This window comes from Emiliania huxleyi, assembly GCF_000372725.1.
Source record: "Emiliania huxleyi CCMP1516 chromosome Unknown EMIHUscaffold_192, whole genome shotgun sequence".
Taxonomy (NCBI): Eukaryota; Haptophyta; order Isochrysidales; family Noelaerhabdaceae; genus Emiliania; species Emiliania huxleyi.
Window position 1 is genome coordinate 71872 of NW_005200670.1, and position 20468 is coordinate 92339.

Sequence of the window (20468 nt, forward strand, 5' to 3'; positions counted from 1 at the left end):
TCGAGCGAACGTGTCCGGAAAGGCTCTCGGACGGGTCCGGCAGCGGTGCCATGGACCCAGAAGCTCGCCCCGGCGGAGCACTCACGGCTCGACCCCCGCCCCTGGCCACCCAGACGTGCCCCCGGACCGCCGCAGGAGCGCCGACAGCGGCGATGGTGCTCCGCGACGACGCCCTCCCGACGAAGCCAGATCTGGCGGGCGACTGGCCGGCGGAGCCCGGCGCCTGAGGACGAGGATGGCCGTAATGGACCGGGACGAGCTCTGGGAGGTTCAGTGTCAGTGAGTATATTGTAGAGACTGACTGTGTTCACAATATCTTGACTGAGAGCTAAGCCAGGGGAGGCGATGCCGGGGCCGTACAGCAGCTTGATGGTGCTTCGCCGGCGTGCGTCGCCGCCGCCGCGCCGGCCGCCGCCGGGGCCCCGGTTTGGACTGTGTTTGGGGTGGAGGAGGGGTCCGATGGGCGGCGTGATGGTAGTTTATGGCCCTCCAATCACCCACTCACTGCCACCGGCCGTGGGGGCCTCACGGACGTCGCAGTTTATGATTTCAAAGGGTCCTGCCGTCGCTCAGTCCGAACACCTCACTCTGGGGGGCGCGACCGAGCCCTCCCTGCGCGGACGAGCACATGGTTTGGGACCTGAGCGATGGCAGAGGCCTTCAAAATTGCCCCGTGAGGCCCTGCCGGTTGGGAGTGGTGAGTGGGGGAAATGAGGACCATAAACAAGCACCATATCCCCCACCGCGACCAGCCCACACACAGCCCAAGCCGCTGCCAATTCCGGCCCCGGTGGCCGCCGGCCGGGTGGCTACCGGGGCGCACAAACGGTCCCTCACGAACGCCACACGGGCCACCACGGCCCGTTCCGGCGGCCTGAGTGCCGCCCCGCACCCGCCCGACGCCCTCGGCCAGCCAGCGCCCACTCTGGGAGGCTTCACCGCCGCCAGCGCGCCGAGCGCGCCGCCCTCTCCTCGCGCCGCACGGGCCGTGGCCGCACGCCCGAGAGGCGGCCCATAAATCGAGTCGAGACGCGCCGCCGGCCGGCCGGCTGCTCGCCCGCCACCCGCCGTGCGCCGCCGCCGCCCCCAGCCCGCACTGGAGAGGCTCTCACGGCCGCTAGCCGCTGTCGCGTCGCCCGGCGGCTGCGCTGGCAGCAGTGCTCGCGACGGCGGCGCCGAGTTTCCCCGAGCGGAGCACGGCCAAGGGTCTGAGACGCGGGGAGGGCGGGGCGGGAGGTCCTCGTGGGGGCGTGGGGGCGCGGAGGCGGCGTGCGGGGACGCGCGGAGGGCGGTGGGGGTGTGTGGGAGGTGGGCGAGGGAGAGCTGAGGCGGCCGGTGGTGGTGGCGGGAGCAGCGGAGGCGACGGCGTCGGAGGGGGTGGGGGGGGAGGAAACGGCGGCGGCTCTGGCGGAGACGGCGGCGGCGGCGAGGGCCTAGCCTGAGGGGGAGGGGGTGGGGGAGGGGATGAGGAACGGTGAGGGCGGCTGGGACGGCCGGGAAGGCAACACAGGCGAGGCGCGGCGCACCTCAAACTCGAGCGAGTAGCGGGAATATCACCCGCTGCTCCGGCGGGAGATTGCTCCCCCGCCGCCCCCTGGGTCACCCCGAGTGACCTCGCAGCCCACGCCGTGAGGCGCTGCTGTCAGAGGGGTTTATCACCGCCGTATCCACCCCACACTGGCCGCCGAGGGGCCCGGCGGGCTGAGGCGCGCGAGGCGGCTTGGGCACCCGTGGGTCGGATGGATCCGTCCCGGCACGTTGTCCCGCGGCGTGGCCGTGTAGCTGGCACCGGAGTCATGACGCACACGCCTACTTGCGGCACGAGGGAAGGCGTGACGCGTCGTAAACGGCCGAGATGGGCAAACGCGAGGGTCTCAAAAAGCCAGCCCGAGGCTGAAAGGGTGACCGCGGACGATGAGGGCGACGATTCATCGCGGCTACTGAGCAGGCAAGGTCCGGACCTACAGGATGGAGGGGCGAGTAGTGAGAGTCGGGACGATATCTTCGCGTCGGGGGTCGGAAATCGCGTCGGGAGGCCAAAATCCAGATCGGGCGCCGAAGCGCAGTTAGTGTTGGTGTGGCGGTCTCGTCGAGTTCTGGCCCGCGAGCGTCCTACAGCAGTCGTCTCATGTGATGAGATGGTCGCGGAGCGGTCGCCAGGACCTTGGTAGTGCCTGCATCGCGTGCGCCGGCCCTCGGCGAGCCCTCCCGAGGCCTCTCACGCCGCCAGCCGGGGGACGGCAGCCGTTGGGATGGTGCCCTCGCAGCTCGCCGGCGCGGCGGGGGTGAGGCGAGTCTCGCCGGATGCGCCCGACAGCGGGAATGGCCGGCCGGCATCCTGCCCGCCACGGCGGCGGCAAGCTGCGACTCAAGGCCGAGCAGGTGCGGCGACTTTTTGCCTTCTCGACACTCTTGCGAATCCACTCGGGGAAAAGGTGTGTAGACCCCATAGCTTAGCAAAGACATACATAGCTTAGCAAAGACAAAGACATACATAGCTTAGCAAAGACAAAGACATACATAGCTTAGTAAGCTTAGCAAAGACAAAGACGTACATAGCTAGCTTAGCAAAGACAAAGACATACATAATGGGGCCGCAACGAATCGCCAATCGCGCCGAAACGCCAAAAGTCCAAAGTTACCGACGGACGCCGCCGGCGCGCCGCCGGCGTACTGCTCTCCTATTTCGAGGATCACCAACGGAGTCATGGCCGGCACTCGCAGTCGGCACGGCGTAGCCCCGTTGCTGTCGCTTTCGCCGATGCTGACGCTGCTCATCTGCCCCTCTGTCGATGCTGTCGTCTATCAGGGGTCTGGCAATCGGTGCTCCGCCTGGTACCGTGGATCTTGGCAAGGGCTGGGAGAGGGGCGGCAAGCGACGGGCGGGTCCGCGACCTTTTGAGCGCCCATGAGCTCGCCGGGACGTCGCGGATGGCTCGGCGCGCCTCTTCCCGCCAGCGCGGGACGGCCTGCCTACAGGAGGGAGGGGGGGGAGACGGAACTGAGCCCTAGGTTCGTGATCCTGTCGCCGGCAAGGGCTGGGAGAGGGGCGGCAAGCGACGGGCGGGTGAGCGACCTTTTGAGCGTGTGGTGGTGTACCTCAACCAAGACTTCGCCGGCGGGCAGACCGGCTTCTGGACCAGTCACGACGCGCCGGGCAAGAAGGAGCACTGCCGATTCCTGCGCGACTGTGAGGCCAAGCCGCACGACCTGGTGGTGACGCCCGCGACGGGCATGGCCTGCTGCATGGACCAAAACTTGCTGCACGAGGGGCTGCCCGTGACGGCCGGCGTCAAGTACGTGCTGCGCACCGACTTTGTGCACGAGCGCGCGCTGCCGGCGCCCCACCCCAAGCTGGCGGGCCGGGGTGGTGGTGGAGGCAATGCCAGCCCGCCCCCTGACGGCGCGTCTGAGTGGGAACGGCTGTTTGAGACGAGCTGCAAGAATTACGCGGACTAACGCGGACTGATCATGGACCAACAAGTGCTTATTGCGCATGCGCGGCCGGGGCGGCCTAGCTTCCCGAGCCGCGTGCCTATCTAGCTCCTTGGCGCCGTCCTTCTCGGCCCGCCGGCCGGGCCGGCCGACCGACGGCCTCGCTGTTCCAATCTTGGCACTCGGTGCCCTCGGCGTGGCCCAACACGCCCGCAAACTCGGCCGACCGACGGGCCGAGGCGACGTACGGCATGTGTCACTGTGGGCATGCATATGTGTGCACGTCGCCCGTGACCGACCACTGCACCGGGCGGGGGTGAGGTCGCGGCGGGCCGGGCGGTCCCGCCCGGCGTAGAGTCTACTAGACTCTAGCTACTAGCTACCAGTACTGACGTACAGTACTGTTGAAGGATAGTAATAAGGCAGGGTGGTCGGAGGGCGCCCGGAGACACTGTATAGAGTCTACAGGTGCCGGCCCGCGCGGCGGCCGGGCCGGCGGGCCGGCGCCGGGCCGGTGCCGCAGCGGCAGCCGAGGCCCGCGCCTTTTAGACTAGGTCCAGCCGCCCTGGGTGAGCCGGGTTGTGACATTTGGCGATTCCGCGGCTTACTGGGTCCCTGAGCCGCTCCCCGTGTGTGCGATTCTTGTGGCGTTGTGGCCCAGGCATGGTACTGATAGTAAACGGGTCAGAACCGGCCAAACACAGGCTACAGCCCCACACACGCGCCCGCCATAGCTCCTGGAGAGCATGCGCGAGTGACGCGCTACAAGCCGCGAGAGTGGCATCAGAGGCAGGAACGACGTGCTCTTGCTGCATCTCGCAGCTGCACCAAGTGTGTGCTCGCAGTGTATGCCACGGCCGCCGCCTGCGGCATTGCTCTCGTGCAGCTAGGCGACGCAGGTCTCCATCAGCAGGGCTCATCCAATGCGAGCGCACATGTGCGTAGCCGCGGGCAGGTGGCAGTGCACAGCCGCACACCGGCTGTGGCGGCTCGAATGCCCCCGGCAGCAATGCTGGTCATTAACTTGCGTATTGGGGCCGCAGCAGACTGCTGCTGTGGCAACAGCAGCAGCCTGCTGCTGCCTGATTCAGTCAAGCCAGCGGTGCAGCGAGGCGTGCAGAATTCGCGCGGTTTGGTACCTCCTGAGGCTGAGCGCGTTCAGACCCGGTGACCGGAGTTGGATGGTTCGATGGAGCTCGGCGAGCTCCATCGAACCATCCATGGCCGGACGGCGGAGCGTGAGGTGGCGAGCGGAGAGATGTACCGCAAGACGAGAAAACACGGATTGTCAACGGCCCCTTATGGGCCGTCGAAGAGGCCGTCATACTCCTCCGGCGTCGCCCCCCCTTCCAAACCAAGGAAAAGAAACCAATGAAGGTCGTCCTAATCCGCGCTCGCGGGGCTCTTCGCGCCGCAGGCTCCCTCGCTGCAGCACACACAATGCTTCTCCGCGCCGGCCTCAGCCTGATGCTCGCCTCCTCCCCGCCGCCGCCGCTCGGTCTCGCGACGGAGCTGCTCCTCTCCGCCTCCGACTCAATGGTCGCCGCCGCCGCCGTCCTCGGCGAGAACCAGCGACAGGAGGAGGAGCCTGGCCGGCTCTCGGCTTGCGGCTGCGCGCTCGGTAACGCGGCGCGCGAGCTGGAGCTCTTTGCGCACGAGGTGTGCGTAGCGCGGGAGTGGGAGTCGGCCACGGCGCCGCTCGCCGCCGCGGCAGCCTGCCTCTCCACCGCCGCAGCCGCTGTGGACGGCTTCTTGGATGACGGCGACGCGCTGCAGGCAAACCGCGACGCGAGACCGCAAACTTTCCCCCACCCCGCCAGCGAGATCGCGCCTCTTGACCTCCCGCTCCGCTCGCCCAGTAGTGTGCCGCCGACGAGCTCGAGGACGCGTCGTCAGTCACCGGATGCATCATGCTGGCCGCCGCCGCGGGGCCAAACTTGGACGCGGCGGGCGGTCACCTCGCGGCTGCCGGTAGCGCCGTCGCGGCGCACGGCGGCGGCCTCGCAGGAGGTGTGACGGCCGCGCACGCTGAGGCGGGGGCGCGCCTGCAGGGCGCGGGCGGGGCGATGGAGCAGGCGGGCCGGGCGCTGGCGCAGGCCGGGAGGCATCTGGAGGAAGGGGTGAGTTGATAATAAAGAAAAGACGACTACGCCGGCTAGTCGCCGACCACCACCCACATAGAAACCTTGCCAACTTGGAGGCACTTTGGAGCACTTGGAGTGCAGTCATCAACCTCACATCCAGGGCCGGGGAGCTAAGAACAAAGAAGCGCACGCCCCGCGGGCCGGATGATCGGTATCGGGCTACGCCTACGGGCTAGAGAGCCCTGACCCCTAGCTAGGGGGGGTGCGCGTTCGCAGGGAAAGGGCCGTAAAGTAAACACGGGTCTCCGAGGGTTGGCTCCGCGCTCCGGGTTTCCCCTATAGCTTGCAGCTCGCGTCTTTTTTACTTTTTTTGTGCTTGGCTCCTCTCGTCGGACGCGCTGTGCGGCCCAATCTCACACTGGCGAGTCGCCCGTCCGCCGTATGGACGCCTCCTCTTCCTCCTCCGAGGCGCGCGCAGAGCGCACACCTCTCATGCTCGCGGCGATGCGTGGCCACCTCTCCGAGGCCGTCAAGCACGCCCTCTCGGGCGCCGACCTGCACCAGCGGGACGCGACCGGCCGCACGGCACTCGAGCTGGCGGTCGAGGCGGAGAAGCGCGACACTGCGCTGGCGCTGCTCCTCATCGCGACGGCAAAGTTCACCAAGCCGCTCCCCTCTCCGCTTCCCGTGCCGCTGCTCCAGCGGCTCCAGGGCTGGCTCGGCCAGGCTGGCGCCGAAAAGGAGAATGCGATGGGCGTGCTGCTGCAGCAGTACCAGGGCCACCTCGCGCGCGGGCCGGCGCTGCCCGCCGACGCTCCGCCGCAGATCGCGGCGGCCGTGGTCGAGATGCTCGCTTGGGCGGCGAGGCACGGCTTGTGCGCGCTGATTGACCGTCTTGTGGAGGTGCTTACGCAGCACGCCGGCGGCGCCTTGCCCCTGCCGCTGGTGGCGTGCGCCCGGTCGAGCGGCGGCCTGACGGTGCTCCACGCTCTCGTGATGTGTGGAAAGGGCGCCGCAGTCACCGCGCTGCTCGCCGCGCTGCCGCCGCATGCTGCGGCGAGCCTGCGCGAGTGCCGCGACTTGCGAGGCCGGAGCGCCGCTCAGGTCGACTCGTCCGCCGTGCCACCCTCGCTCGCCGCCGCCGTCGCCTCCGCCGCCGCCGCAGCGTCAGCGCCGCCGGCGGCGGCGGCGGCGTGCCCCTTCCCTCACGCCGCTCCTCGCGTTGAGTCGATGCCGCCGCCTCCGGCTCCGCCGCCGCGCTTCCCGTGCTCGGCGGCGTGGGCCCCAAAGTACCGTCCGGTGGCGGCGGAGCAGCCGGCGGCGTGCAGCGGCGTGGCGACGGGCGGGCTCATTCCCGGCATGGCGGCCTGCGCCGTTTCGGCTGCGGCGGGCGGCGGCGGCGCGAACACAAACGCGTGCGAGGCGGCGGCGCTGCTCGAGTTTGCGGCCGCGTCGTCGCACTGGCCGCCGCCGCCGCAGCCCGTCTGCAGCGGCGCGGTGCCCGCCGGCGGCGCGACATTCGCGATCGGCGCGTCGCCCGCGGCGCATGCCCGCTGCGCGCAGCAGCCGCGCCGCTGCTCCGGCCGCGCAGGCGGCGCGGGTGGGCGCGCCGCCAGCCGCCGCGGCGCGCGTAGCAACAGCGGCGCCGCCGCCGCCGCGTCGTCGTCGTCGTCCTCCTCCTCCTCGGGCGGCGGTGCCGCCGGCGCGGGGTCGGGTGCGTGGGTGTCGGAGGCGGGCTGCACGTGCGCTCTGCTGCCGTCGGGCACGGAGCACCTGCCGCCGGGACGGCAGCCGGGCGAGCTCGCGGGGTGGGAGCCGATGGCGGGCGAGGACTCGCGTCGTGCGTTTGGGGAGCAGCGCGAGGCGCTCCAGCACACCGAGGCCGTGGTGCAGTCCCTCGTGTCCAAGGACGCGGCGATGCAATACCTGTCCCAGCTCGGCGGCGGCGGCGGCGGCGGCGCGATGGACTCCTCGCCCGAGCAGCAGCGGCTGGTCAAGACGGTGAAAACGACTCTTGAGATGCCGAGAGGCACAGCCGAGAGGCAGCCGAGAGGCACAGCCGAGAGGCAGCCGAGAGGCAGCCGAGAGGCAGCCGAGAGGCAGCCGAGAGGCAGCCGAGATAGCGGTGAGACAACGGATGAGTCCGCGCGAGCCAACTCAACCCGCAGCGCTCCCCGCAGTGCTCCGTGAGCAGAGCCAGCTCTAGCTCATCACCCACTCAGCTGAGTGAGTTGGACGACGGACTCCTCCTCCTCCCGTACTGAAAGCTACGAGCCGACGACTGAGATTGACCGAACCAGGTGGACGACTCCGCTGTCGACTACTACAACACCGACTGCGGCACCGGCTCGCTGGCGGGGGGCGAGGGGCCGGAGCGGTCGACGCAGTACAAGCGGCTGGCGACCTGGGGTGGCTTCCGGCGGCACCACCACACAAAGCAGGCTCGTCATATCTCGGCCAATCTCGGCTCCTCTCGGCTCCTCTCGGCTCACCTCGGCTCCCCTCGGCTCCTCTCGGCTCCTCTCGGCTCCTCTCGGCTACTCTTGGCTGCTCTCGGCTACTCTCGGCCACTCTCGGCTACTCTCGGCTCCTCTCGGCTCCTCTCGGCTCCTCTCGGCTCCTCTCGGCGCCTCTCGGCTCCTCTCGGCTCCTCTCGGCTCCTCTCGGCTCCTCTCGGCTCACCTCGGCTCCTCTCGGCTCATCTCGGCGCGACCGCACCGAGCAGGCGCGCGCGCGCGACGGCACGGCTGGCACGCCTCCGATGAGCGACCGCGAGGACTCGGAGGGCGGCGACGGCGCCCCCGCGATCGCGCAGGCAAAGGCGCGCGAGCAGGCCGTGCGCGTCCGTGTTCTCTTGTCCGCTCGTTGCGCCGCGTTCGTTGTCATTGCTCACGCTCACGCCGTTCCGCGATCAGGCGGCGGGATCGTCGCGCTCCGCTGTCATCGGCGCCGCGGCAGCGGCGGCGGCGGCGGGCACCGCAGGGTCTCGCGACGCGCTGCGAACGGCGCTCCACCAAAACAGCGTCGAGGCCGAGGCGCTCCGGGCGCGGCTGCGGCAGCTAGAGGAGGAGCGGCGGCAGCTGGAGCAGCTGCTCGGGTGATTGGTGGGGGGCGCGGTTCGTTGGTGGGCCGGTGGGGAGGAGGCAGAGGGCGGCGCGCGGCGCGGGCGGCGCGAGAGCCGAAACGACGTGTTAGATCCATGCGAAGCGTGTTTGTCAGCGAGAGGAGGGGGGAATCCGTGGGTGCATGTGCTGTCTTGCTGCCATGGTTTATAATAGAGTTTGGCAAGAGTGCCATGTATCACACTGATCTTTCTAAGGAGATAAGAGATACACCAGAAAGAAGCTCGCCTTGCAGTGGCTAGTGCCATTTGCATTTCACTGTGGCACAGCTCGCGTTAGAGCCGTGCCGTACTGCGTACAAAGCCCCTTGGATTGTGACCCCACATTTGCGCAAAAAGGTGCATGCACATACACATGTCGGTGCCTTCCAGAGGCAGCTGCGACCCCGCCGAGTGCGCGTCGGACACGGAGCGCATCGTGAAGATGAGGTGGGCGGGGGGGCACGGCGGCGTGGCGGAGGCGAGCGAGGGCGAGTGGATGGAGAGAGGGGAGGAGCGAGGGCGGTGTTGAGCTTCTCGGTGGCGAGTAGCCGGCTGAAGCGGCTCTGAGATTTCATGTCGGCGAGGAGGTGGAGGCGATGGAGGGAAGCATGTTATTGTTCCTATTGTCGCGGCGTGTCTCGCCGGCAAAAACAGATTTCACGATATATTGGCATGGCATATTGCGCGCGGCGCGCGGTCCGCGGAGGGCGGTAGGGCTTTCGACAAAACCGACATTCATAGTGATTCTCGATACATATACCCGATATACTGTTGAAAGATAGTAACAGGGCACAAGATGAGACACATCTGCTCATCACACCGGTCCCCGGGAGGGCAGCAGAGAGCAGTCCAGAGACGTAGGCTGACAGCGCTGCTGGCCCCGTATCGGAAGCGAGCCGGCCACAAGCGCTTACGCTCCGAGCCACCGCTGCACGCACGCTAGACTAGACTGCCACAAATCAATCAGACACCTCCTCAGTCCTCACCAAGTACCCCCCCCCCCCCCCCCTCACGCACAGTCAGTGTTCAGCGCTCACTCAAGGATTGGCCCAATACCTCCAGCTTTCGACCAGCGGCACCGGGCCAAGGCCCGCGAATGCAGGGTTGGTCGGAGATGATCGATACCTTCCTTCCCGTGAAATTCCTGTGTGGTGGCGTCGTGCCGTCCTCCCATCGGCCCTGGATGTGAGGTTACCAACTGCACTCCAAAGTGCTCCGGCATGATGACCGGCTGGCGAAGAAGGAACGATAAATCAGCCTCCCAGGTTTGACGAATGAGCGATTGTCCTTCGTTGTGGGTCTCGTGAGCTTGCCCTTGCTTGCTTGTCCGTTCTCGACCGTCCGTGTGGCTCTACGGGAGCGTCGGCTTGACCGTGATCACCTCGTAGGAGAGGTCCTTGATCTCCACCGTCTCGCGCTCGCCCGTGGGCTGCAGGTACGTCAGCGGTGGGAATAGGTACTCTGCCTCCACGGGAAACGCAGAGAGAAAGGAGATGTCCGGTCCGCGAGAGATGAACGCGTCGGTGACGAGGCGAAGCAGCACCGAGTTCGAGCTAAGTGAATACCGCATAGCCACCGTGAGGTCGGAGGTCGTCGACATGGGCGCTAGTTCCTGATCAGATGGCAATGCGCCCAGGGGTGTCATGGTGGGGGGGCGATGGTGACGACTGACCCACATCGTGGAGGCGACACCGTGCCCCCCTCCTTCATAAAATCGTCGGGGGACTTGACGTCCTTCATCCCGCGGTAGAGCTCGACCTTGTCTAGGGCCTTCTTCCCAGCTTCGACCGCGCGGAGCTTGCCCAGCGCTTCCGCGATCAGGGCCACGGTGACGGGTAGGGGGTGTGGCTCGCCGCGCTGGTAGCGCCCTTGGTCGCGCAGTGGGTTATTGATTGACCGGAATGCCTGGGTGGAGGCGGGGAGGGGTCGGCTCTCGTCGATGGCTTTGAACGTGGTGTGCGGTGCGTACCGCGGTCGTGTAGAGCCGAAGGGCGACGAGATGTGCCTTTGTCAGATGCGCACAGCGAGCGTGAGGGTGAGCGACAAACTCGTCGATTGTCATGCCACGAACCCCTCCATGGCCCTCCACGCGGGCGTCACCGATCTGACGGTCCGGATGCAGTTGGCCATGCTCGTCGCAGTCGCGCTTGAGGCCGTCTTGGAAGGTCACCTGACTAGAGCCCGCCTACGAGACAGACAAGACGAGGTGAGCCCACCCACCCTTGAGGCAAGGGAGTGGCATGTGAGCGCCTCTGCGTGCAGAACGTAGTCGAGGCACTCGATGTCGGACTCCTTACCATGGGCTCGAATCTCGCGCTCAATCGCAGCGACCCCCTTCATCTTGGTCGTTTGGAGCTCAGCCTCCGAGACCCGCATATAGTGTGACACGCCTTGAACCGATGTCGCAGCCCGGCCATAAACCAGTTCGAAAGGCTTGGAAGCGAAGCGGCTGTCTGCCTTGCTGCATTGGAGGTGACCCTCCTCCTCCAGGCGTGTAGCGACAGCTCGCATCCTGGTCCGAATGCTCGGCCTAGTGCTCGGCTCCGCGAGCGCCCTCGAACGTCGTCTGCACCAAAGAACTCCAGCGGTCGAGAAGAAAATCAGCAAGCCGACCCCTCCTCCGGCGAGACCACCGGCGAGATCCCCAGGAGTCCCTGACGAAGCGACGCCATCGCCGACGTCTACCGGCGGTGATGGCGGCGGTGATGGCGACGGCGGAGGCGGCGGCGGCGGTGATGGCGACGGAGGCGGCGGCGGCGGTGATGGCGACGCAGGTGGCGGCGGAGGCGACGACGCGTAAGAGTTCGCGCAGTCGGCGCCAAAGGGGTAGTTCCCGCAACCGGTGCCGATAGGATAGTCGTCATCCACCGCGGCGCGGCAGCGTCCGTCATCGGTGCACCTGGGATACTGCGACGAGCAGAAGCATCCAGAAGGTCCGGGAGGCGGTGATGGCGACGAAGGCGGCGAGTATGGAGGGTAGGCCGGAGGCGACGGTGAAGACGGCGGTGGAGGCAAGGGCGGCGGCAATGGCCCTCTCGGCACGCACTTGCAGACGGCGTCCGAGCTGGGAAAGGGCTGAGTGCATGTCGCCCGTTGCTCTTCCGCTGATAGCTGCAAGAGGGCAAGATATCGAGAATCGGTGAGGCTACATGTCTCGCCGACCCAGTCGTCCCACTGCAGCGCACAGCGCAGCGGGGCATGCTGCTGGTTGCTGCAAAAAGTCTCACAGTTGGTCTCTCCCTCTGTCAGGACAACCGAAGCACATCGCAGTGAATCATCTGCGGTGAAGTCACACTGCTTGTCACCATCCGTGCCAGTCCAGTTCCTCGCGTCACACGCGCCTGCCTGCGGGAGCCAGGCGAAGGCGACGAGAGCGCTCCACATCGTGGGGCTACACGGACACGCACAAGGTGGGTCGGCAAAACGAAAGGAACAACTGTTGGACGCGCGCGAAAGTACGATCGAGCGATCGGCTTTGATCGCGAACGAAGGTAACGAGCGCAACAGTCGGCGGCTAAGGTTTGAGCGGGCTCGGCGCTCGCTCAGGAACCTCCACGAGCGCGTGCGTGCTGAGAGAGTAACTAGTCGGGGCAGAGGTGGGTAGGTATTGGCCCGCAGAGGTGTGTGTTTGGTATTGCTAAACAATCTCTCTCCTGATTGCGCGCCAGTCCTCGACAGACACTCTCTCTCACACACACTGTCCTGTGTCGTGAGAGATGGACGAAAAATTCTTTTTGCGCAGCGGCGCCGCCAGGCGCCCGCCCCGGCGGTGAGCGACGCGTAGCGCTCAAGGTCCGGCCGGAAGACGAGCTCGATGTCCCGCCGCAGCAGGCGCGAGGGGCGGTGCACCGAGTACTCAAGCTTGCTTGCAGATAGCCTCGTGGGCGGCACGAGCGTCTCTGTCGGCTGGCTCGGCATGATCCGAGCGAGTGCTGTGGCGACGACGAGAGCGCTGTCCCTCGGAGCGACTCGCGAAGAAGAAGAAAAACCGCAGGAAGAAATTCCCGCCGCACCGTCTCACACAGCCCGCCCTACGCTGAGTACGTCGCGCGCATCTCCGAGCTCGGCGCGTCGACAGAGGCGTCCGAGGCCGCGCTGCTCGTGGCACACGCCTACACCCGCTATTTGGGCGAGCCCTCCCCTACCCCGCGGTACCCGAACCCACCCTCCCCTACCCCGCGGTACCCGAACCCACCCTCCCCTACCCCACGGTACCCGAACCCACCCTCCCCTACACCCGCTACTTGGGCGAGCCCCTCCCCTCTAAACTCCGGCTCGCGCCGAGCCGTGCACGGCTTGCGGACGCGAGCGTTCGAGAGAGAGAGAGAGAGGGAGGGAGGGAGGGAGAGAGAGAGAGAGAGAGAGAGAGAGAGAGAGAGAGAGAGAGAGAGAGAGAGAGAGAGAGAGAGAGCCACGAGGGCGCCATGTAGAGAGCGTGTGCCGTGACGCGCCGGGGCGATCGAACGTCGAAGCGTTTGTGGGCGTTTCATGGGCTGTGGCGCGCGTGAGTGTGAGCAGTGAGGCGTACGTCAGTATGGTGTTGCTCTCTCACTCGTGTGTGTATCGCGCACCCCGCCCCGCTCGCAGGGCGTTTTTGTGCCCAGAATCGTGCGAGGGAGCGACCTTATTCTTGCGGGTTGATTTTTTTCTCCTCTGCCTCACGCCACCTCCGATCGGTGTGCCGAGCTCTCTCTAGGATCCCCACCACCAGTGTGTGTGCTCCTGCTGCCGCTGCAGCTCTGACATTTGCCCCATCGTGCTCCGATGCTCACGAGCAAGCCTTCGCCATGGTGGTTGTCTATGGCGTCCCCATCCCAGCTCGACGCGAGCACCGGCACTGATGACGATGCGATCATGCACCGCGAGCAATCGACAGCACCCGACGTTGTCGAGCTCTCGCGTTTCCCGTTTTCGACCGCCGGCACGCACATCCACCAGCGGCCTCTCGCTCGCACGGACTCTTCTGCACTGGGAGGCATACATGCGTGGGCATTCGTCAGGGCTACCACGCCAGGCGCCAGCACCCTTTCGGCGTTTATCCCGGTTCTGCTGTCAATCCTTCTCCTTTGGGGCCAATCGGTGATCTTGTATGCGCCTTCTATTGAGACTATGAACCGACGGTGTACGAAGCACGAGCACTGTGCGGTCGGAGAGTCTTGCATGCCGTACGCCCTCCGTTCGGAATTTGGGACGCCGCTGATGCCGCAGCCGTGGCGACACGAGAAGACGCCAGGTTTTTGCGCCGACTGCCACTCTGCGCAGCTGACGGCAGAGAACGTGGCCTTATGGTCCAATGCCAGTTTCGCGACTGGAGCGGGTTGGTTCGGTCGCAGCGGCGCCGACGACTTGAACGGTGAGCAGTGGTTTCGCGACGCTGCGGCCTACTGTGACGCCACCGACATCCTACCATTTCGTTGCGACCACCTCGTCGAACGCCAGAGCCGACTAGCCGCCCCGCACTACGCCGTCCTCTTCTTCGTTGTCTTGCTTGTGTTGATGCCGCTCGTCGAAGACTGGGACGAGGCTGATCTTGAGAAGCGGCTGCTCCGCCACCGCACGCGTGCTATGGGAGGGGAGCTTCCCCTGTGGATGCGCTGCTTGGCCTGGGTTCACGTACGGATGCGCATGTTTCGCCTGCCGTACTGCCTCGTCAGAGCGACGTGCGCTCTTCTCTTCAACGATGAGACGTGCACCGAATTCCTGCTAGATGGGCTCGCAATCACATTCACCACCTTCACTGACGACCTCCTCGCACAGTTTCTTCTGCCTAATGAGGAGCGTCAGGAGTTGGGTGCCGCAATCGAGGCTCTTGTTGCGGAGGAATCTGGCCACGCGTGCCCGCAGCGCTTCCTGAAGTGGCTATTCAACAGGTTGTATGCGGCGGTGCTCGGGGTTGCCGTGGTCGCCGTCAACCTCGAGCCGGAGTCGTTCATGGTCACCTTTGGGCCGGATTGGGTATCTCCATACAGATCACTTTCGTGCGAAAACCTGCTCGAAGCTTTTGGGTGCTGTATCTTCCTCTGCTGTTTTGTTATGGGCGGCATATGGCCGTTCCTGCGCGAGCAGTCCGTCCTCTCACGGCGGTCAAAGTGGCGTGCGCTCGTACATATGGCTGGCGACGGGTACTGCACGATGACACTCTTCGTTGCAGCTGGGTGGCTCAATCCGGCGAATCGTTACTATTTTCCTGCCTTTTTGCACAACCCGCTCGCCGTTATGCTGATGTGGCCGCTCTACTCCGTTCCCGATATCACTGCAAGCCTATTCGCAAACTCTGCTTGCAATGAATACGATGCAACCCGCATAGACGCAGGCGACACATGCACGGAGTTCCTGCTCGACGGCATCGCAATCACATTTGCCACCTTCGTTGACGACCTCCTCGCACAGTTTCTCCTGCCTGTTGAGCAGCGCGAGGAGGTGAGTGAAGCAATCGAGGCTCTCATCGCGGAGGAATCGGGTAACGCGGACCCGCATCGCTTCTTGATGTGGCTGTTCAATCGGCTGTATGCGGCGGTGCTCGGGCTCGCCATGGTCGCCGTCAACCTCGAGCCTGAGTCTTTCATGGTCACCTTTAAGCCTCTCGAGGGATTAGTCGGCAACAGGGGCCCACTTCAGTGCGAGAGCCTGCTGATAGCTTTTCAAGCATGCATCTTCCTCTGCATCCATGTCATGGCAGGCATTTGGCCGCTTCTGCGCAAGCAGTCGGTCGGCTCCGTCCTCTCACAGCTCGTGAATGTGGCTGGCGACGCGTACTGCACAATGACATTCCTCTTCGCATGCGTGTGGCTCAATCCCTTGGACCATTTCCTTTTCCCAGCCTTTGTGCACGACCCCATGGCCATCATGCTGAGGTGGCCGCTCACCGTGCCAAGAACCATTGCAATCTTGCTGTTTGTAGACTCTGCTTGCAATGAAGACGATGTATCGGGCATGGATGCAGACGACTGTCTGCAGGCAAGTATGCCGTGGCTGGCTGTTCGCCTTGGCCTTCTCGTATCTGTAGTCGTTCTCTGTGTCGCGGTCGCGTGGGTCCGCGTGTCGACCTCACGGCGGGCTAGCCCTCGCGCGACTGACGGCTGCATTGCTTGAGGAGTAGGGCAGGTCAGCGCGTTCCCAAATGTGCCATTGCAAGGCTCTCGAGATAGCGTGCGGCGGGGCCTCGTGTGGCTGCGCGTCGTATCTTCAACATTCCCGGCGGGGCCAGGGTAGGTAGGTAGGTAGGTGAAGAACAGTCAGGCTCGGACGTATCGAATCCGATATGGATATCCGTCGTGAGTCTTGTCTCCCGGCAAACAGTGCAGGCTGCAGCCCTCCGGTGCCTACTGTCGTGCGAGGGAGTTTCGTTGTAAAATTCCTAGTCCCGTGCCTAGTGTCGTGTGTCTCGCGCCTTGCGGGGGGAGAGCGGAAAGCAGGAACATCTTCCCAAGAGCACCACTCTTGGAGCGCCGCCACTACCACCCAGAGCGTTGCATAGCAGCGCCGGGCAATGAGCAATGACGGCTTACCGCCCACCCAGGCCCGCGAATGCAGGGTTGGTCGGATGATCGATACCTTCCTTCCCGTGAAATTCCTGTGTGGTGGCGTCGTGCCGTCCTCCCACTGTAATCACGAGCTGTCGTTGCAGTGGCACGCTCGCCGCTTGTTCGAGGCAGGCGCTGCAGCACAGGAGAAAGTGCTCAGCGCGCGGTTTTGATCTGAGTGTGCTCAGAACCATCCTACTGCGTCAAGAGTACTGAAACCCGGGACATCGGCATTCGTGCCCCAATATCCGTCGCAGGAGCAGCCAGCAGGGTCCCCCTCGCTGCAGGGGATCGCAATGCCGGCGGATGTGAGGACAGCCTTCATCTCGTCAGAGCTGTCCACTTCAGAGTTGTGATCGTGTCGCTCTCTGTGCATTGGAGCCCCACCGCACGGCAGCACAAGCACTCGTGCAGCTCTGGCCATAGCTTGCCATGTACCATCCTGCGCCGGGTGGCGGGGGCGAGGGAGGCGGCTCGAGCGGAGGAGACAGCGGGGGCGGAACCCACTGACAAACTTCCGAACCGCCTCGAGCTCGTCAGTGAAATTTTCGCGAAGCGCTTCGATCCGCTCGGTGATACTTCCTCCTTCCGCCGTGACAAAATCCGTCGCATGCAGCTCGCCGCTGCACGTGAGCTTGCCGCCCCCCTCGCCGGTCAGGCTGGTCGGCGTCAGGTCGGGCGTGCGGCTGTTGAAGGAGAGCGTCGCTTTCCTCCCCGTGATGGCGATCTCGGTCTCGTCGCCGGTCGCGGAGGAGAGCTGCCGCCGCGCCGCTGCCGGCGGGCGAGCCGTGGCCGGCGGGTTGGGCGGGGTCGGCTTGTCGCGGAGCGCGCCGATCTTGGCGTCTTGCGCGGCGAGCCCCTTTTTGCACGCCTCCACCCGCGTCTCCAGTGCCTTGAAGCCCGCGGCGCTCACCAGCTCAACCACCTCGCCGCCGGCCGACATCTGGACCTGCTTGTGGTCCGTCTTGCCCTTGAGCGCGGCGATCATCTCGTCCTTCTTCTGCATCTCGGCCATGAAATCCGCCAACGCTTCCTCCTTCTTCTTCATCTCCTCCTTGAACGCGTCGTCCTTCTTTTGCATCTCGGCCATGATCTCTTGCTTGAACTCGGCCATCATGCTCGTGCCGCCAGGCCAGCAGAGGGCGAGGGCGTAGCCGCCAATTGCCACCGCTGCTGCGAGGAGGAAGCAGCGGAGCACGCCCGCCGGCGAGACAGGCTTGCTTCAGCGGGGCGGCGTGGGCGTCGAGGTGGATCATGCAGGTGCGGCCGCAGGTCCGGGCGCGCTGCCTCACCATGTGCCCTCACGCAGCTGCTTGCGTGCACGCGCTCCTTTAGGCGCGGCTGCAGCCGACGGGGTGGGAGCTGCTTGTGCGGTGGAGGTACTTCTCCCCCAGCGACGACTGTCTCGTGGGAGCCTGAGGCGAGAACCTCCTCTTCTTCTCCGATGAGATTGCCGAGGCCAAGCGACATGCGGTCCTTGGCGCCGATGAGAGCGGCGACACTGCAGATGGCAGAGCCGTAGAGCCGTAAAGCCGTAGGACGGCACGGGGGCCGGGGGCAGGCACACGTCTCAAAACGTGTTGGGGGCGCAGGAGTTTTGTGGAGGCCGGGCGTGTTGTTTTCAAGAAAAATCTTCAATGGTACACTGGTCCTGGCACTGACTGGCACTGGCACTGGCACTGGTGCTGACGCCACACACACACACACAAACGCGCGCACACGGGCGCGGGGGCTTACGGGATACGGCTAAAAACGGGAGAGCTGAGGCGGACACGCAGCGCCAGCGGGGCCCGGGGCGCCCGCGGCTCTATAACGCCCGTGGGCGGTTGGGCCGCCGGCCGGGGTGAGAGCGCTCCTCTGACGGACGGCGCACAAAATTGGGGGACAGGGGGGGCACGGGGGCGCGGCGCGGTGCGGCGCGGAGAGGGGCGCCGCGAAATCGAAGGCAACGCGGCAAATAGGATGTGGGGCTCTCAGTCGAGTTTATCCGGCTGGGAATGGGCCCACAGGTTCTTGCGCCTCCGCGAGCGCGTAGCCGGCCTCAGTGGGCCCCGCAAGTTCGGCGCGCTGCAGGTCCCGCATGTCTTCGTAGCTCATCTTGGCGAGCTTGTCGCAGACTCTAGCACAGTGCGACGTGAGCCGTGTGCCACCCTCGTCAGCGGGTGGCGAGGTAGACGCGCGCTTGCACCCAAGGCTGGCGCGGCCCGCTGCAATGTCCGCTCGAATCAATGACGCTGTTATTTCCGCGACCTCGGCGTCCAAAGCGTGTGCCACGTTGTCGTCGGTGGACGTGCTGCTGGCGGCGCTGGGGCTCTGGGTGCGTACGCGCCACACGCGCGTGCCCCCGCGTGACGAGGGTGGCGCGACGCGGCAAGACATGAAATTTTGAGGGGAGTAGACCGGACCGACTGCATATGTGTGCTCACATTTGTCGCCGCGGCCTGTCGGGCTGTGAACAGACGCCGTGACTTTTCTTTTTCCTTCCACTGTTTTCCCACAGGCGGGACGAGTCGTGCTGACCTCAGTGCACGCTCGCGGGGCCTAAAGCGTCAAGGCGGCGACGTGCACATGAACGACGGCGTGTCTGATCTCGCGAGCCGAGGTGCGCGGCGTGCGCGGAGACCGCGACCGGCTTGTTGATGTTGTGTGGGATGGGACGTGACAGCGGGTGAGGCTTTGCGTTTGGTAATCTAGTGCTATTTCGTGCTTCGGAAGACCACAGTACGCCGCTACCGTAGCGCCGCTAGAAAGCGAACGCGGCGGCCATCATCGATGGGGTCGATGGTGTAGGCTGCCGGGCGGGTGAACTTGAAGTGGACGGGGTCGCCCTGCCTGAAGACGGTCGGGTCGAAGATGTGAGGCACCGTCGCGCTGAAGAGGTCGAGCACGCGGCAGCGCACGCCGCGCACCTGCGCGCTGGAGCCCGTTGAAGCTGCGCTCAGCACCGCACCGGCGGAGCTCAACGCGAGCGGCCGACCCTCGCCGCCGGCGCTGCCGCAGACGTCGGGCGTCGCCATACGGAGATGGCGCCGTTCATGCGATGAATCACGATCGGCTGGCGACCCTATAGGGTCGCCAGTTGAGCTAGGGAGTGTGGTGATGGCCGGAGCGGCCGCACACTGCTCGGCAACACAAACCAAAAAGTTGTTTTTCTCTCTCTCTGCTCGGTACCCCCCCTGCACATCTAAAGTCATGGCCTGGTCATGGCCGACCCCCCCCCCCCCCCCCAGCAGCAGAGCTCTGGTGCTGGGGGGTGCTGGCAAGTGGCAGCTCTGCACGGCTTTACAGACAGCTGGAGCGAGATTTTTTCGCCGGCTTGCGCCGCCCAGTCGTCGGCAAGGTGCTGCATATGAAATGGCTTGAGGGCGAGCTGCATGGCTTCCACCACGTCGCTGCCCGCCATTGCGGCGACGCGTCGCGGCGGACCTGACAGTTTTGCCGGGCGACGGGGGCAAGGCGACACTTCAGTCGATCGATTTCGACGAGCGAGCGATCCGAGGATCGAGCGGGGGACCGATAGGCTAGGGCCAGATCGATCAACGTCAGCCGAGACGCCCGAGTGAGTGGCTCACTATACGGAGTGGCTCACTATACGGCTTTTAGTGTGGTAGTACAAGATAGACTCACATGGTCACAAGTCTTTAGCAAAACGCCAGCACTCGACACGACGAAGGTGTATTGGGCTCGAAGGCACGGTGAACACAACCTCCTCGAGCGTACCGCTCAAACACGAGCCGGGGGGGGGGGGGGGGGGCAAAAAGGCGGGAAAACTGGGTCCAGTGCCCTCTGCTGCTAGGGGGTTCGGGACCCCCCCCCCCCCCTAGCAGCGGGGATGAGTTTAATTTTGCGGGGGGGGTACCAAACAGGGGGGGGGCCCCCCCCCCCCAAATGGAAACCCGGGAAAAAAAATGTTTTGGGGGGACTTTCCGGGGGTAGAATAAAGTCCCCCCTCCTTTTTATCAAAAGCTCCTTGGGGGGCAATTCCCCAGGGGACGGGACCCCTTGAAAACCCCAGGGAACGCCCCCCCCCAAAGGGGCTGCCATCGGGGGGGGGGGGGGTCTTCCCAAAACGGGGCAAACCGGAAAGCGCCAAGTCAAAGGATAAAACCCCCCAGGAAAAAAAACCACCAGGGGGGGACAAACCAAAAACCCGAGGGGGCATTAAGGTCCCTCCCAAAATTGGCAAAAAACTGCAAAAAAAAATAGGAAAAGGGAAACCCCCAAGCCCCAAGGTTAGGCCCAAGGGGGGGGGGGGAACGGTTAAAACCCCCCCTCCTTTGGGGACCCCTTAAAAAAAAAACCCCGGGGGGCTCGGGGGGGGCC

General features: G+C 65.3%; 4 protein-coding genes across 4 annotated transcripts in view; 3 read left to right on the forward strand and 1 right to left on the reverse strand.

The window, feature by feature from the left end:
* Nucleotides 1-2304: 2304 nt before the first annotated feature.
* Nucleotides 2305-3459, forward strand: EMIHUDRAFT_113561 (hypothetical protein; the record flags this gene model as incomplete). Its single annotated transcript, XM_005782144.1, has 2 exons — nt 2305-2382; nt 3013-3459. The coding sequence occupies 2 exons, from the start codon at nt 2305-2307 to the stop codon at nt 3457-3459; spliced, it is 525 nt and encodes a 174-aa protein (XP_005782201.1).
* Nucleotides 3460-4826: 1367 nt separating this feature from the next.
* EMIHUDRAFT_442668 (hypothetical protein) lies at nt 4827-5598 on the forward strand. Its single transcript, XM_005782145.1, has 2 exons — nt 4827-5211; nt 5298-5598. Exons 1-2 carry the CDS (start codon nt 4876-4878, stop codon nt 5562-5564), a joined length of 603 nt encoding a protein of 200 aa, XP_005782202.1. The 5' UTR covers nt 4827-4875; the 3' UTR covers nt 5565-5598.
* Nucleotides 5599-6011: 413 nt separating this feature from the next.
* Nucleotides 6012-7725, forward strand: EMIHUDRAFT_233491 (hypothetical protein; the record flags this gene model as incomplete). Its single annotated transcript, XM_005782146.1, has 3 exons — nt 6012-6623; nt 7251-7406; nt 7714-7725. 3 exons carry the CDS (start codon nt 6012-6014, stop codon nt 7723-7725), a joined length of 780 nt encoding a protein of 259 aa, XP_005782203.1.
* Nucleotides 7726-19786: 12061 nt separating this feature from the next.
* Nucleotides 19787-20468, reverse strand: part of EMIHUDRAFT_233497 (hypothetical protein) — a gene marked incomplete at both ends in the record, with an annotated part of 2115 nt that continues 1433 nt past the window's right edge. The window contains one exon of the mRNA XM_005782147.1: nt 19787-19803. Coding sequence (XP_005782204.1) covers nt 19787-19803 — 17 coding nt within the window. The remainder of the gene's footprint in view (nt 19804-20468) is intronic.

Excerpts from the sequence above, each read along its gene's own strand:
- EMIHUDRAFT_442668 (XM_005782145.1), top strand. The coding sequence starts at position 4,876 with ATGCTTCTCCGCGCCGGCCTCAGCCTGATGCTCGCCTCCTCCCCGCCG. Across the intron at positions 5,212-5,297 it reads ATGACGGCGACGCGCTGCAG|TGTGCCGCCGACGAGCTCGA; the intron begins GCAAACCGCGAC and ends CTCGCCCAGTAG.